Source organism: Pollicipes pollicipes, unplaced genomic scaffold (genome assembly GCF_011947565.3).
Source record: "Pollicipes pollicipes isolate AB1234 unplaced genomic scaffold, Ppol_2.1 Scaffold_4740;HRSCAF=5597_pilon_pilon_pilon, whole genome shotgun sequence".
Lineage (NCBI taxonomy): Eukaryota > Metazoa > Arthropoda > Thecostraca > Pollicipedomorpha > Pollicipedidae > Pollicipes > Pollicipes pollicipes.
In genome coordinates this window covers 4,034,681-4,051,505 of record NW_023596545.1, presented here as the reverse complement: position 1 = coordinate 4,051,505, position 16,825 = coordinate 4,034,681, and the positions used below count along the sequence as shown (strand labels likewise).

The 16,825-nt window shown below is 54.2% G+C and overlaps 2 protein-coding genes across 2 annotated transcripts in view; one reads left to right on the top strand and one right to left on the bottom strand.

Moving 5' to 3' along the window:
* Nucleotides 1-5,864: 5,864 nt before the first annotated feature.
* Nucleotides 5,865-9,035, bottom strand: LOC119099257 (splicing factor ESS-2 homolog; the record flags this gene model as incomplete). The annotated part of the gene is made up of 2 exons (XM_037222379.1): nucleotides 9,005-9,035; nucleotides 5,865-7,098 (listed from the first exon to the last, which is right to left on the bottom strand). A coding segment is annotated over exon 2 (1,218 nt), but the record flags the coding sequence as incomplete, so codon positions are not given.
* A 647-nt stretch (nucleotides 9,036-9,682) lies between these two features.
* LOC119098615 (dedicator of cytokinesis protein 1) overlaps nucleotides 9,683-16,825 on the top strand; it is a gene marked incomplete at its 3' end in the record, with an annotated part of 31,788 nt that continues 24,645 nt past the window's right edge. Inside the window, 8 exon segments of the mRNA XM_037221588.1 lie at nucleotides 9,683-9,731; nucleotides 11,129-11,205; nucleotides 12,679-12,859; nucleotides 13,894-13,990; nucleotides 14,314-14,459; nucleotides 14,908-15,031; nucleotides 16,018-16,155; nucleotides 16,626-16,712. Of these exon segments, the coding sequence (XP_037077483.1) occupies nucleotides 11,154-11,205; nucleotides 12,679-12,859; nucleotides 13,894-13,990; nucleotides 14,314-14,459; nucleotides 14,908-15,031; nucleotides 16,018-16,155; nucleotides 16,626-16,712 (825 nt within the window).

Sequence of the window (16,825 nt, the reverse complement as noted above, 5' to 3'; positions counted from 1 at the left end):
GACGGGCGGCGGCGCTGACGCCTCGCAGCTGACCGAGGCGTGCGCTCTCTCGCGCGCCGCGGCCGCCTCAGCGGGAGGGAGCTCGTTGCCGGCCGTGGGGACTGGTTGCCTGTCGCTGCTCAGTCGATGCCGTCGGCTAGATGCGCACACGGCCTCACACAAGCCACGACTGGCCCGGGGACTGTCACCCGGCACGGTCCTTCTTCCGAGGGCTCGACTCTGTATGCTGGTCCCAGGCGCACCACTTCGCCCCGCTCGCCCCGCCCCCCGCCACTGTGCCCGGGTCTCGCGCCGCGTGTGAGTGCGGCGCGTCGGGCGGCGGCATCCCCCGCTGAGGCGGCGACAGCTGAGCGGCCGCCCCAGATGCGGGCTCTCCTCCCCTCCCCCCGTCAAATCCGCGCCGCCGCTCCCCCACACAAGGGACGCACCGCCGCCGCAGCAGCCGGCGCACGCCCTTCGGCGTATTTCGGTAGCGCACAGCGGCAGGCGCGTGGAAACCGAACCCGTCGCAAAACAGGACACCGCCATGGCGAGAGTGACTGGAGACGGAGGGCTGGGGGAAAGGAGCTGTGGAGTGCGACAGAGGGGCGCTGCAGCATGTCCGCTCCGTGGGAGCACTGGGAGCGCCGCGTCATGGAAGCGGAGCGCGCGGGGGCACTGGGAGCGCCGCGTCATGGAAGCGGAGCGCGCGGGAGCACTGGGAGCGCCGCGTCATGGAAGCGGAGCGCGCGGGGCACTGGGAGCGCCGCGTCATGGAAGCGGAGCGCGCGGGGGCACTGAGAGCGCCGCGTCATGGAAGCGGAGCGCGCGGGGGCAGACACGACAAACACGCTCAGACGTTCCAGATGGCCATTTGCCCATGGGTGAAAATACGCGTGATCCTGTCTGATGAGAGCGGCCATCATCCGAGAATCTTCTTTCGATATCTGACAGGTGACCATATCATAGATGACCGGGACGTGTGTGACCGACATAACATAAATGACTGACTGGGACGTGTGTAACCGAGATGTCATAGATGACTGGGCCGTGTGTTACTGGCGTGTCATAGATGACCGCGACGTGTGTGACTAACGTGTCGTAGATGACTGAGATGAGTGTGACCGGCATATCATAGATAACTGTGAGGTGTGTAACCGACATGTCATAGGTGACTGGGCCGTGTTAGACTGGCAATAGGTGTCCGGGACGTATGTGACTAACGTTTCGTAGGTGACTGAGATGTGGGTGACCGACATATCATAGATAACTGTGACGTGTGTAACCGACATATCATAGATGACTGGGACCATGGGTGTAGGGACAGGGGGGGGGGGTAGGGGAGCCATGCCTCCCCACTTTTCAAGGTGGCGGAGGGGGCAGCAGCGTCAACTGGACCCCCCCACACTTTTCAGATTAAGATTGTGTTTAGCTTACTTTTGCACTACATTAAACATACATGGCGATTTCCATGTTTCACCAGCCATCTTCCTTCAGGTGTGTCATCTCTTTCGTTCGCTCATTGGCCATCGCTTAGTGTCACAGCCGCAAAGCCGACGCCGTGTGGCCCATGGAGACTGCAACGCCGGACGTCGAGGCTGTTGTTGCTACGACTTGCGAGTATGCATGTTTAAAACCATACTTCATAGCATTTTTTTTCGTAATAAATTCTGACTGAATCTTAAACATTTTAAGATAAACGTAGATTAGCTGTGTTTGTATAAATTTGGGCCCCCTTCTCATCTACAATCTATGTTCAGAGGTCCTCAAAATTTCTGAAGAACATAGAAAAACATGGAACTTAAGTTCATGTGACAATTATTGTACCACCTGCGGCGATCAGGAAGGTTGTTGGCTCAATGAGGGTTCCTGTGCTGATCCGGGGCCAACTGCATGGGTCAGAAGGCCTCACGTGTCAGGGAGGCCTTCTGAACAATGCGATATGATGTATCCTTCTTATGGCCTCCGGATCGACCAGGAGATCCTGCCTCTGTCGCCAGAACGACAGCCAGAAGACGCTTCCCGATGGGACAGAATGGCCTTTCAGCCCCCTTGACCGGAAATGGTAATATACCCCTGGTGTTTTACTCAAGGGGCCCTTTGCCCGGAGGGAAATAAGGGGTCCCATTATTGTTGAGTAGAGTTGGGGTCTCATTATTGTTGAATAAAGTGGGTCGAAATGAGCTTACGAAACGAGCAAGGCCATCCCACGTTTGCGTGAGCACGTTCATTTTTTTCAAAATGGATTAGTGAAACAAATAACATCAAAAGGTCTGAACATGCTCGCCCGCAACCTCGAGATCAAGGACATCGACGACCTGGGCTGCAGCTTCCGCAAAACCGAAGGGCTTCGGCCACTGCAAGTGCCACCAGACGGCGGGCACCGTGTTAATCTGTCTTCTGGACAGATTAATAATTACAGACACACGAAAAAAGAGATTCTGCCTTTACTCTTCCAGTTCAACCACCACATACACAGCCCCACTTTAAGGGTCAATCTTTTCTTATGGTCAGTCGATGTGATCAGATCAGTGATCGCACACATGAAATATGGGCTCAAACTGCCTTCTAAATGTAAGATTTGATGTCATGAAGGGTTCAAAGATACTGTTTTCAGAAGCGTCACTATTTTCGTCCACACGTTGGGCACGGCTCAATATTAATTGCTGGACCAACGCTGTGCGGCCTACAGAGACTGCAACGCATGGGGTTGAGGTTTTTGTTTCTAAGATTTTCGGGTGCGCATGCTCAAAACTGCGTCACATAACTTGTATCACTAATCGGTTAATGTGTTAAACGGTAATTATTTCAGAAGTGTCGTCATTTTCGTCCGGTGGGTCAAGGCTAAAAGCTAGCTGCCAGACTAACGTTCCGCGGATCGTGGAGACTGCAACGCCTGGTATGGAGGTTTTGTGGTCGATTTGAGGGCGCCCATGTTAAAAAAACACGTTATATAACTTGTACCACTAATCGATTCTGACTGAATGGCAAACATTTTCGTACAAGCATAGCTAGGCCATGTTAATACACATTGTTGACCGCTCCATCTGCGGTCAAATTTTCATCTGCAAATTTTGATCAAACGTATCGATCTAATCTACCTTCACGATGTCCTTAATGTCTGTGGAACCCAGATAAAAACTTCTGACAAAGCCTCTGAATTCTATCGGTTTAAAAAGCTGTCTACGTTGGCTGATGAGCAATGCAGTGTACGTGGGGCCAGTTCATACTTAAGGTAGGCAGCTTCACGGAGGCTATTTTTCTGCTGCTGGATAGCCTTATTTGCAGAATAACATAAATGAGTCGAATGGGCAAAATTGTGCACCAGTAAGAAACAGCTTTCCATGCATATCTAGTGTAGCAGCCATGACATTTGAATAAAGGACGATGACAAACTCCATCTCTACCCGCTCCCCCCCCCCCCCCCACCCCCCCACCCCCAGTCACCGGGCTTGCTTTCCAGAAAGTTCCTGAAGTACACCCTGGGCTCCCCCCACCTCTGGAAACGTTCCGACGCCTATGACTTGGACGTATGTGACTGGCGTGTCATAGATGACCGAGACGTGCATGCCTGACGTGTCACACATGACCGGGACGTGTGTGAATGACATCATAGATGACAAGCACGTATGACTGGGTGTATCGTAAGGCGGAGGCTCAGTTTGACATCTTTACCTTCCGCAATTCTCAATCATAGATAAACACGGTCGGTGCAGATCCAACACTGGATCCACGGGCGGAGCTCCGAATAGCGTGGGGGTTACACAAACATGCGACCAGAATGCTTAAAATCTGAGCCTTTGCACGCGCGCGCGTGTGTGTGTGTGTGTGTGTGTGTGTGTGTGTGTGTGTGTGTGTGTGTGTGTGTGTGTGTGTGTGTGTGTGTGTGTGTGTGTGTGTGTGTGTGTGTGCGTGTGTGTGCGTGCGTGCGTGCGTGCGTGCGTGCGTGCGTGCGTGCGTGCGTGCGTGCGTGCGTGCGTGCGTGCGTGCGTGCGTGTGTGTGTGTGTGTGTGTGTGTGTGTGTGTGTGTGTGTGTGTGTGTGTGTGTGTGTGTGTGTATGGAGGGGCTTTCCCTCCCTGTTGCATCAGCCAGTGTTGGTGCGACTTAACACAAGTGAAATGTATATGCGTTGTGTATTGTTGCACGGTAAAATAACCACATTAGCATGCTCGCACACCGCTAATGGCCAATAACCCAAGCGCAGCGTCGTGTTAATGCCTTTCCGAGCACGTTGACCTAAGGACAGCCGTGCGGGGAGCACGCACGGCTTCACCCGGGGGGTTGCTGACGGACGGTGGCTCCCTCCCATTCCGTTTCTTTTCCTCGGAAACTGAGCTGGCCGTGAGATCTATATGGTCAAGCGTGCCAATACCTGCAGCTACCGACCAGGCGAAGTCGAATAACAGAGACCGGCAGAAACCTGTCGCACAGCAAAGTGAAGGCCGAGTCGTCGCTACGTCTCAAATCTCATGTCTTGGCGAGATCAAGTGAACTATTTGTCGCCGAAAAGTTTTCTCACAGAACTAGGCACCCGACAAGGTTGGGTGATCCCGCCTAATAGATCTTGCGGAACCAGCTGCCCTCCCGCAGACGCGTGAGGCAGCGAACACGCCGGGATACAGCCTCGGCCAGCGTCACCGCTCCGACCGTTGAGCAGTGATGCGGCAGCCGCCTGACATGTGGACCCATGTGAGGTCTGTCATGGCGGTGCGGGCCGGCCGGCAGGGCAGCCGTGCCACCTGTGGTCAGGTGTGGCGCACTGCTTCCAGGACTGCTGCCGTGCTCTGTGACAAGCAGCGTGACAGGGCACGCCGGTCGCCGGGATCGGAGGCGCCTCTCAACCGCCAGTCTGCCGCAGGCTCACCCGAGTCCTCCAAGCAGACGATGTTTTCGGCTGATTTGTCGGAATGGGAGGCGCAGCCGGCTCGTCTAGGCCTTAGTCCCACACAAAGGGGTGCGTCACCCCCCCCCCCCCCCCCCTGATCCCGATACCCGTCACCGATGTTCTGAAGTTAGATTAGATTAGAATGCGGGTTCCTCGGACCCGGAATGACGTGCTGCTGCATAAAGCATTTTTAGTAGCGGTCATCTAATCGTGTGACCTTCCTTTAAACCACCTGGCAACGCAAAACTCATAGAAGTTGAACCTCCACACATTTTGGTGAAACGATTAATGTATTCAATTTACATGACAGGTCACTCACAAAGCATAGCTGGCTGTGTTGAACGCCTTAATCACCACCATCTTCGCAATGGCGTGGCCTCAGATGACGCCCATGATAGCTTTCCACACACCACGATTATGAAACAAGCACTTAGGCGACGACGTATGCACCAAATACCATATTGACACCAACGTTATGTACACACGCCTATGAAATGAACATCACATGGCCAGGATGCCTTCCACAAGGCACAACAAACGATACGCAGGGGAACACACACACAACAGAACCCTGTCCTTGCGTGCCATCCGCGCGCACAGCCAGCACCATCTATGTGTCATGTTTAAGACTTCAGCTTGGATTGAGCTGCCACCTAAATCCCCGCCCGGACGGCAGGCTTGTAGATAATGACTTCATGGATTTTACTAGACAACCACCATCCCGATGGCGCGTGCGTCGAACATGACTGCGGCCTTCCGCTGAGCACGCTGGCTGACAATGCTGCCGCCAACACAGACTGCCCCACCACAACAGCCACAGTAGGCCAAACACACCACGGCTACCACCGCTCACGTGAAGAAGTCGGCCGCCCGCTTCCGCGCCGGAAGCTGCAGCAGGTTGTCAGTGATGCTGGCGGCCGGCGCCGGGGACGCCGCAGCTGGCGTCAGTGGCGTGGGCGTGGGCGTGGCTGGCGCCGGCCGCCGCCGCCGCGCCGGGCTCGGCGTGTAGGAGGCGCGCAGCGCGCGGTCGGCGGAGCGGCCGGCGCGCGCCAGCCGCCGCGCCGCCGGCGACAGCGACGCGAGCCGGTCGAGCGCGGCGGCCGACGGCGACGCCACGTGGCGGCGCGCCGCCTCCAGTGCGCGGCCCTTCTTGTCGCGGTGGCGCGACGAGGCGCGCTCGGCCAGCGCCAGCGCCAGCTGCTCGCGCCGCGAGGCTGCCACAATCCGGAACGGGCTGGCGGGGGGCGCGGCGACCGGCGTGGCGCCGCCGTCCAGGCGGAAGGGCGAGCCGTCGATCTGACCCCAGGTCATCAGCGGCGACTCGGCCACGCCGGGCGCCGGCGAGGGCGTGCGCAGAAGCTGACGGCCGGCCGGCTCCACCACCTCACGGCCGTCCACATCCACCTTGCCGCCGAGGCGGCGCCGCGCCTGCACCTGCGCCGCGCGACCCACCTCCGCCCGCTGTTCCGCCTCGTTGAAGGGCGTGCTCTTGAAGCGCGTGTTGGCCACATCGATCTCCTGACGGAGGCGGGACCGCTCGATCTTGTCCTCGGCGGTCAGCGCCAGCCCCCGCGGCGCGTACATAAGGTCGTTTTCGGAGCGGTAGCGCCAAGTGGCCACCTGGCCGGGCCGCGGCCCGCCGTCCGCCTGCTCCTCCAGCGAAGGCACGTCCAGCGACAGTAGCGCCGCCTGCCGGTCGTTGTGCGCCGCTTCGGCCGCGTACAGCCAGGGGTGGCGCACGCGGTGCCGGCGGCTCGCCTCGGCCATCATCTCACCGAAGCTCTCGTTGTCCTCGCTGGTGTGCGTGGCCAGGTATTGGTTGAGCGAGAGCGGCTGGGCCGGCTCGTCTTCGGCCCGGTCGACGGCTCCACCCGGGGTGGGCGTCTCTGGGACGGCCGGTGCCTCCGTCGACCACGACTGAGCCGTGTCGGGCCGCGCGCCCGAGCCGTAGCGCGCGCGCAGCTCCTGCTGTCGCGGGGCGTCACCGCACTGCACCGCCGCCAGGTACTCGTCCTGAGCGCGCAGCCGCTTCAGGTCGGGGAAGTAGTCCCGCTCGACGATGCCCTCCAGCTCACGGATGTAGTTGTCCTCGTCCAGCACCGTCTTGCGGAAGCGCTTGCGGCGAGGTGCTGCCGCCAACGGCCGCTTGAAGCCATCAACGAGATCCTGGCCGGCCGGGGTGGCGGCCGCGCCGACTAAACCCTCTGAGTCACTCATCCTTGGATGGCCAGTCCTGCGAACCGAACATTGTGTCACTCAACCAGGGATGTGACTAACTGACAGAAGTGCTTGCAGCACTTAGCACACAACATGATGAAATTCAGCTGTCTAGTTATTGGGAAATGGCCTCCTTTGTATGCAGAAGGAGCTGATTTGCTCCACTGCAGTCTTTCCACCTTAATCTTGAACCCATTCCAACTGGGGTGTTAACAGTCTCTGGCCTTTCCTATCAGTTTTACATATTTTGCCAAACTGCTGTGTTTGGATCACAGCTGATCTATGGATTTTGGCTTTTGTTCTTTGGCAAACTTGGTCTTTTCAGACCAATGCAATGCCCAATTGTCTACCATGATCATGTTTTTTCTAACAAAATCAGCTTTCTTTTTCAAATGACCAATTACCATTTTTATTTTACCATTATTTTACCATTTTACCATTACCAATGACCAATTTCAAATGACCAATATGGATGCAATCTTCCAGAACATCACAGATCAATGCAGAGCATACCATGGGGCAATAAACATGGGTACCTTTTCCCAGTCTCTAATATCCCACAGCTACTGAACACTGTTAGAAGTACACAAAAATATGCCAATGTGAGATTGAGACTTAGAACTTAAACATCTGCAGGATACTACATCTATAACAAATACAATGTTAAAGTTGACTCCAATTTTCAAGGTGCAGCAGCTTACCATTGAATGAGAAAAAGCAAACTTACAAGTCTCGACTCCACAGCCCCTCTTCTCTTATGGTTAATGTGGCAGTTAAGCAAATCCAAAATTGAGGGCACAGGGTCTGGATCAGGTATGCATTTTAGACTTCAATAAATGCCTGATATTGCTAAACAAGCACCTTCATCTATAATGTGCTTAATATTCATCAACTTGTTAATGAAGACATACATCATGATGCAATGACCAAAAGCATATTGATCCCACATGTCTATCTTTACAGCCAATTCTCACACAGTGTACAGGACAAAATACACATGCCTCATCTTGACACAGTCTCAATAACCTTATGATGACTTACACTAACTCGGTTACACTTTTTCTTATTCAACACACAATACTAGAAAACAGTGCTAGCAGTCAACATAAAAGTGTGCTTAGTTGTTCAGTGTGTTAGTGAGGAATATTATTCAGCTAGCTAAGACAGTACTATTAGCTTTATTTCTCAGTAATAAAAGGAGAATGGAGATATAGTTGGATTGATGTTCTGGCAACATGCTTTATGGAAATAACAGCAGAAGTGAATTCGCTTACAAAAGTGAATAACAATCAACAGTAGTCAAATTCACAAAGTTAGTGTGCCTTTATCAAACCAACAGCAGAAGTGAATTCACTTCTGCTATTGTTTCAATAAAGGTATGTTGTCAAAATATCAGCCAAACTAAATCTCCATTCTCGCTTTTTTTTCTCTCTCCGAGGAATAAGGCTAATATTACTGTCTTGTAAGTGATTATTAGTCCTACTGAGCAACCACACACAAAAGATACCATGAATGATGGCCGACTGTCAAAAGGTCAAGAAAGAGTGAAATTGGGGCAATTCTCAGCTTAGGCTCCACATAAGGCCAACAAATCAAAGCACACAAGCCATACATTGTTGGCATCAGCAAATGTGCCATAAATTAATTTATCCTTTTAACACCACACAAATATGAATTCATACTTGCGTGGTGCTTGAAATACTCAAATGCCTAGCACACTTACTGCTATCAAAACTGCACGATTTCTGCGCTGGATTCAGTCTTTTCAATCTGTTTTGAGAATTACGAAGCATATCATGTTAGGAATATTTAAAATGTTGCAGATACGAAAATCATGGACCACTCCAGATACCTGAATACTCTGTGTCAGTGTCAGTGTTCCCCACCACGCATCGCCTGCAGCACGTACACCACCAACTGACCTTGGACACGAAACGCATATATCGTGTATGGTATTGCGCGAAGTTGCGCTAAATTTGCGCTGCGTGTATTGGTGTGCGAAGTGGGGAGGTATCAGCTGGCTGATGACGCCAGTGGTCACAATTTGTTATCGATCCATGACGAGCATTTTGTTTTTATACCAAAGAAAGTAACCAGATTGCCAGTGTATGCATATCATTTAGCCGAAGTATTATGAACCTATTACTTGGAAAATAATTTAACCTCGAATGTCAAGGTCTATCTGCCTGTCGTTGCAACCATTTCACGACAAATACTATTGATGAATTCACTGCGTATACCACATAAGCCTATTGGTAGGCTCACGTGCCTAGGTCTTTTCTGCTCGCAGGCCAAATTGCTTCTGACTATTTTTGATCATTGCTGAATCAGCTTATACATCGTGAACAATTAACATATTAAACGACAAAAGTTTTCCAAACAAGCATTCAGTCCCCGGTGTTATTTATATCAACCACCCAGAAAAGATATTAAATGCCTGTACATTCATGATGCAGTTTAAGTGCACCCATGTTAGCAGCACTTTTGGTTACTCTCCTGTGTCTAAATACGAATCGCCATAAATCGATAACAAATTATGACCATTGACGTCAGAGAGACAGCTAATATCTCAATTTTGAATCGTACATCAAGACACACACCTTGAACGTAGTATTGGTTCGCGCACCGACGGACGTAGGGGCATCGCAGGTAAATTTGGCCGGTTGCTAGGTGTTCAATCATTGCCATGAGCCTGTCCATGAGGTATTCGTGCATTCCGGGCCTATTTGTGATGATAGTGAATTGCGTATGTATCGTTGCGTGTGAGCAAATGATGTTCAATGTTCAACAATAATTCACCCCCCGAAACAGGTCTTCTGTTTACACTATCAAATATATTTCTTTGGGGGTACCTTAGTATTTTTCTGAGACATCAAACAAAAACAGTTGTAAGATTTAATTCAAAATCGTTGTTTTCCTAGTATATGTATTATGATATATATAAAGCCACACTCCTGTAGTGAAAAACTTATATGCTAAAATTATTGGCAAAAATCATTTAAGTTTCCTCAAGAGGCAACCTACAGCCCACACATGATCTGTGCATAAGCTAGGCAGCATTTTCTAATGTTACATCACATTTTCTCAAGTTACAAATGCTGCATTTCCCTGATCATTCCTGTACCTGTTATGTGCATAATCCATGTCTTGTAAGGTTCCAGGACTGAGGTCTGTGTTTGAGCAGCTTCTCATCACACTCTAAGTGTCATACCTAAGTCAAGTCATGCTTAGTTGGTTATACAATATGTATAATTTAAATTTTTAGGAAGATATTTAAAAAAAATTGTATGCCCAGTTGCCCACAGAACATTTTTGTCAAGTAGGCAATTGCTTTTTTGGTTAGATCAACTTCAAATGCATGCAATCCTGGCAAAGCACAAGTCAGTGCATAAAATGGCGGGACAGTTGGGTGGAACCTGGTGGCTAATGCCAAATATTTCATGCAGCAGCTTTTCCAGTGATATATTTATACTATTGCTAAAAATACATGTTATCTTATCATGATGTGGATTAATGTTATTTTAGGTTGATATTGTCTTACTGCACTGTTTCCATCAGACTTGAAGGTCCCTTATATAGGCTGTTGTTGGCCCTGCATAGATCTAAAATTGATGAGGTTTTCCACAACCCTTCTTTATTTTAGTGTAAACCTCTCCAATCTCCTTAGTGTATGCTGAAAGGCAAGACTTTCAGGATATTTGAAAGTTACTGGGTGTACAAATGAACAGTATGGGTAGAATCTGTGTATGCATCAGGAAATGTTGGTGATAAAAACATCTGTGGGTATGGAATTTGCAGGTGCAAATTTTTGCTTGCAAGCATTTGCTACACAGCATGTTGGCAAATATTTGCCTACCTAGTATTGTGTGCAAAGAACCAGGATTCAGAGATCCTCCCACAATGTTTTGCCCTTGATAAAACAGATAACAAGCATACATGATGCAAGCTTTTGCCTAGTCATGGGCTTTTTCTATCCCTGTTGGTTTTATAAGTGACATCCATACAGGATGGCATGCTCAGCCAAACCTGCACTTCCCTATTCACAGGAAATAGTTGGACAATGCTGCCACCATGACGGTGCAGACGTGGGTACCAGTCAAGGATGCTGAGCGGTTCGCCGTGGGTAAGAGAGAGCACTGACCTGGCAGCGAACTTATTGCGTGTTAGGTGATGTATTGTGCTGCTGTAAGCATACTGTGCACCGTCACAGGAATGGGAATGTGTGACACAAGACATATGTATGTCAACGCATCACCATCACCAGCGGCGGTCGTGGTTTCCTCCGTCACACAATCGGGCTGCGGTGGCCCGGTGAGTGTTGCGCGGTCCCGTCCTCTTTGGCTACGCGTAACTCGGCGTGCCGATCGAGGGCCGGGTGCTGCACGCTCATGGAGGGGCCAGTATCGGCCGTCGACGGCCGGCCGCTGTACCGCTGTGGGCGGAGCGGCGCGCACCGACCGGGCGCGGCCCTCCTTCCGGGGGCGGCCGGACGCCGGCCCGATAAGGGAGGCCGCCAGAGCAACCGGACGCGCCGCTCTGCCCCGGTGGTGGCAGGCGCAGCGCCGACGCGGGGAGGCTGGGCGGGCGGACACCCGCCGGCCTGGGCCGGGTCAAACTGGGGATGCCTCTGGCATACGCTGCGTGTTGGAAGAGATCGTGTCATGCGAACAAGCCACCACAAACGCTCCACAATGAATGGGCGGGGCTGGTGGGCGGGGTTAGTGGGAGGCGCGTCACGGTCGCGGGAAGCACGCAGTAGGCGATATACCTGAGTGGTGCGCGCTACGCGCAAATAGCTAAACGAGGCTGAAAACGGCCCCGTTTCATTGAGCGAACGGTGCTCTGGTACTCAGGAGTTTGCTGGCGGGTAGCCATCCGGTATTAACGCCCGAAACGTCCGGTATGAACGCCCGAAACTCGCCGCGAGTCTGAGGGCGGGCCTTTGGAGACGGGAGCCGGAGACGTCAGGCTTCTGCTTGACTTCAATGGTCGGAGTGGCGTACTATCGGCATAAGACGTTATAAACTGCCTCACGAATAGTGGGAAAAACATTGTAAACACTAGGTCTGCTCAACCAAAATTTTGTTTTGGGGGGGGGGGATATGATAGGACTAACTTATTCTGAAGAAAGTGACCATACTCCTTGGTGCGGTGAGCCAGGAGTCCAGCAGAGCAATGCGTAGAAAACAGCGTTTTGAAGTGGGAGATCTGAGCTTTTAACTATGATTGCAGGCGAACGAGGCATGCGGTCGAAATCGGACACATTTAATCCAAGACCACTTGTGTGCAGTCAAATTAAGACCTGAAAAGCACACTCCCTGCTGCGCGAGACGTATATGGCAGAACCCCTGCTTTGGAACGACCATTTTACGGACGGTATAGGCATAGGAAGGCGATCTGACGCCGGGTACTGATTCCCTTACGCATTGGGATGTCATCGGGGAAACCATAGGGTATGGACGTCATGGTTCTAGTCTCAGACAGTTGGCGGTCGTTCTCCCGTCCGAGGGCGACTAAAGCTGCTGCCGCTGCTCGTGCCTCGCCCCCCCCCTTCCACCCCTCTCCCCCCCCCTTTCACTTGTTGTGGGGCCGGCAGCCGTCTACAACTTCGTGGGCGCGGGACCGGAACAGATCCAGTTCTCCATCGGCGAGACGCTGCATATTCTGCAGCGATGCGGAGACTGGTACTACGGCTACACACTGAAGAACAGGGCCTTCCGCGGCATCTTCCCCCGCGGCTTCGTCCGCATCAAGAAGTGCATTGTCGACAAGTCACTGTGAGTGCCCATTCCTCATGAGGGTCAGGTTCCAGGAAACGAAGGGACGAGCCTGAGCACTTTTAAGTCACGTTTTGTGGACTTTAGACTAAAAGACTAGAAACAGCTTAGTCCAAACGAAGTTTCCTATTTGAGAGTGGCTGCATGAGCGAAAGTCAAGCAAAATCGCCTGGTTTCCGACGCAAAGCACGCGACTTAACTTCCAAGTTCGCAAGTTCACGTTTTTGCTCTATGAAGATAGGTCCAGCATTTTGTCAGTCGTGCCTGTTCTGGACGACAATATCGATTCGAGTTTGAAATTCCTAGTCGCTGTATGTGGTCCTGTACACCTGCTTCAAGTCTGATTGCGTGGTATTTCCGGTCTGCGAAGGCAGGCGATCGCGTTCCGCGCCCAACTGGAGCTACTTCAGCGTGCACTCCGTTACCGCTCGTGGGCGCGCCTTTCCCTCCGTCTACCGACCCATGACCGTTCTGGCCGTTCGTGGGTGTGCCGTGCCCTCCGTCACCGACCCGTAACCGTTCCGACCGCTGGTGGGCGCACCGTACCCTCCGTTTACCGACCCGTGACCGTTCAGACCGCTGGTGGGCGCACCGTACCCTCCGTTTACCGACCCGTGACCGTTCAGACCGCTGGTGGGCGCACCGTACCCTCCGTTTACCGACCCGTGACCGTTCCGACCGCCCGTGGGCGCACCGCGCCCTCCGTGCTCCGACCCTTGACCGTTCAGACCGCTGGTGGGCGCGCCGTACCCTCCGTTTACCGACCCGTGGCCGTTCCGACCGCCCGTGGGTGCGCCGTACCCTCCGTTTACCGACCCGTGGCCGTTCCGACCGCCCGTGGGTGCGCCGTACCCTCCGTTTACCGACCCGTGGCCGTTCCGCGTGCCGTCCTGGCGCGGGGTGCTGCCCTGCCGGCGGGGCCAGCCGTGGCGAGGCGTCGCGTCGCCCGTCGACCGGCCTGTGTCGTGTGGCCCGCCGGTGGCGGTGCCGTCGTGTACCGCCACCGCTGACCGGTACCACTGGCTCTGTGGCAGCGGCACCGGCGCCGTCATCCCGCGTGAGAACCCTCTAGTCCACGAGATCACCTCGGTGCTCAGGGAGTGGGGACAAATATGGAAGACGCTGTATGTGGTGAGTGTGAGCTGACTGATAACACGCTCATCGACCGCGGGCGGAATGTCCACCAAATGCATGTCGGAAAGTCATGTTGCGATGTCAGACGCGGACTTGGGTTTTTCTTCGGTAGGTCCCGGATTGGTCGGGATCTCGGAGCTTGGGTGCGACTTGCAACACGTGTTTTTGGAATGTTGATTCGGCGTTATTAGCGCACCGTGCGTTTCTCCGCGTTATGAGCGGCGTCTGTCTTGTTGAGTGTGTTTGAGTGTGCAGCCCGCGGTTGTGCCGCACCGGCCGTCCACCAGCGGCCGGCGCTCACCGAGCTGCCGCGTGCGCAGGGCCGCGACGGCCACATGTCGAAGGTGGCCGACATGATGGACGAGCTGATCCGACACCGGCGCAAGATCATCTCAGGCACCCTGCCCACCGACGAGCTGCGGGAGGTCAAGCGACGCGTCACGGCCACCATCGACCGCGGCAACCTGTGAGTGCCCTGCGCGCGCCGGCGGCGGCGGCGGCAGTGCCGCGTGTCGTCCAGCGCCGGCGCTGTCCGGCGGCGCGCCGGCTGGCTGGCGTGTCGTTCTGCCGCACTGTGCTGTGGTCTGTGAGGTGCTGAGTGTCCGTCGCCTATGTTCGTGACCGTGTGACGTCAAGTGCCGAATGGGGCCACTGGCCGCGTTGGGGCGTGGAGACACGCAGTCATTGCAGGCGGAGGAGGGTATGTGACACCGCCATGTGGTTTCTGGCAAGACTGTAACGGCTTCTTCGTCCTGCGTGGCGTGTCGCCCAAACGGTGACAGTGGCGCTGTGGGAGACGGGCCGACAGTGCCCGCCTCCGCCGCGTCGCGGGCGGTCCGCGAAGGCACGGGTCGGTGCCGGTCAAGCCTTGGCTGGCCAGCTGACAGCGGGCGCGTCTGTGACGTCGCCGGCAGTGTGCTGGGGCTGGACCTGGTGGTGCGCGACGAGCAGGGCAACATCCTGAACCCGGACGTAATCTCGGCCGTGCAGCTGTACCGGCAGCACGAGCAAGCCACCCGCCGCCTCAACGAAGGCCTGGTCAGTGGTGGCCGCCGCCCACCCGCCGGGCCGGGCCGGGCCGGGCCGTCTGTCAGGACAGACCGCCCGCGCCGTAGGGCCGGCTGGACGCGCGTCAGCCAGAAACCTCCTGCATGGTTGGCATTACGGGGGATGGAATTAGCCAAGAATAGCCCTGGTAGTGGAGTGCACATGTTTTCGTGGCTGGGTGCAGCGTTGTTGACTTGTGTTGCAATTAATTGGGACATAGTTATGCTTTACATCGATTTTTAGCGTGCAAACAGTGATCTTAGCGTTATTGGGTGGCTGTGTTATCCTGTTACATGACATATAGCAGTATTTCATTAACATCCTTTGTTAAACTGGCTGTACATGGGTGGCAAGTCATTTTTGCAGTATGCGAAGGCTAGCAACTACTTATTCAGTGGCCATCCATTCAAATTACTCAGACAATTTCTTGAAGAAAGCTGATGTATGTTGCCGGTTGCATTCTTTGCATGTGTCAGTGTGTATTACTTTCGGCTGGCAGCTCAGCTGACTTCTAAGCGACAAATGCTTCGCCCCAGTGCTATAGTGGAGGGTACAACACCACATAGTATCAGAGTAGTGGACCAATAACAGGAACATAGAGCTGCCATTGGACTAGGTGGAGCTCGGAGCATGATACATTTGGAAAATATTAGGCCATTTTGCGTTTTGACCAGTCGCCTAACACAGCATCATGTTGGATAGGACCCCGGTACAATAAACATTATAGTCCATAGTTGTTCTTACAGGTCCCAATGTGCCTCAAGCAGGTATTGCGGTGCCCAATCCTGCTGGGTGTCACGTGTTTTCCTGACACAGAGAGACGAAGTGGCTAGTTCCTCGCGAGGCTGTGTTCATGTTGTCGCTGCGGGGGTATAGAATGCTTCATTTTAGCCAGCCATATCGAACGGGAGTGACATACCACCTGGTGGCGCGCGCCGTGTGACGGTGCCTGACATGTGTCCGTGTGCGTCTGTCAGGGTGACGGTTCGACCACCAGTCAGCAGGGGCCGCAGCACAACAGCCACTGCCTGTACGTGACGGTGCGCAACTGCGTGTGCCGCCTGGACGAGGACGCCGAGATCGTACTGTTCCTGTACGACGCCGCTGCTGACCAGGTACGAGGGGTGGGCTCGGGAGGGGAGGGGGTCAGACTGGTCGACTGTGGGGGGGGGAGGGCAGGTCAGGCGAGGGCGGCGACTGGAGGGGGCAGAAGGGGTTGGCTGGAGGGGGGGGGGGGCAGGAAGGGTCGGCCCGGGGGGGGGGGGGGGGGGAATAGGCCGCCCCATCAGGCCAGACGCTAGCGGATGTGGAGAGCGGGAGAAGGTTGTGATTTCTTGCGCTGTAGCGTCTCCCTATGCCTTGCCTGTCCGATCGCCCGACTTTTTGCGCTTCATGCATGTTTGCGACCGAATGTCAGTGTAGGACGTATGCATGCTCGATTACGCGTCACACCTTCACAATGTCCGACTTGAGCGTTGAGGGGACGGCATCACGCGTGGCTCATCCCTCAGCGAATGCCCAGGTTTGGATTGGAATCGTCGCGACGCACGGAGCAGGCGCCTGATGTGTTATGTCGTTCGGCCAGGTTCTGACGGAGAACTACGTGGTGAGCTGGAAGGAGGGTTTGGAGAAGAATATAGAGCAGCTGAGCAGTCTGCGTGTCCTCTTCACGGTACGCTCCGCTCCCTGCCCGCCACCTCCGCTATTTGCAGGCTTTGTGCGGGACCCCAGGCGGGCTCCGTTGTTGTGTTTGCCGCCCACCTCCAGCCTGCAGAAACTCTGCGA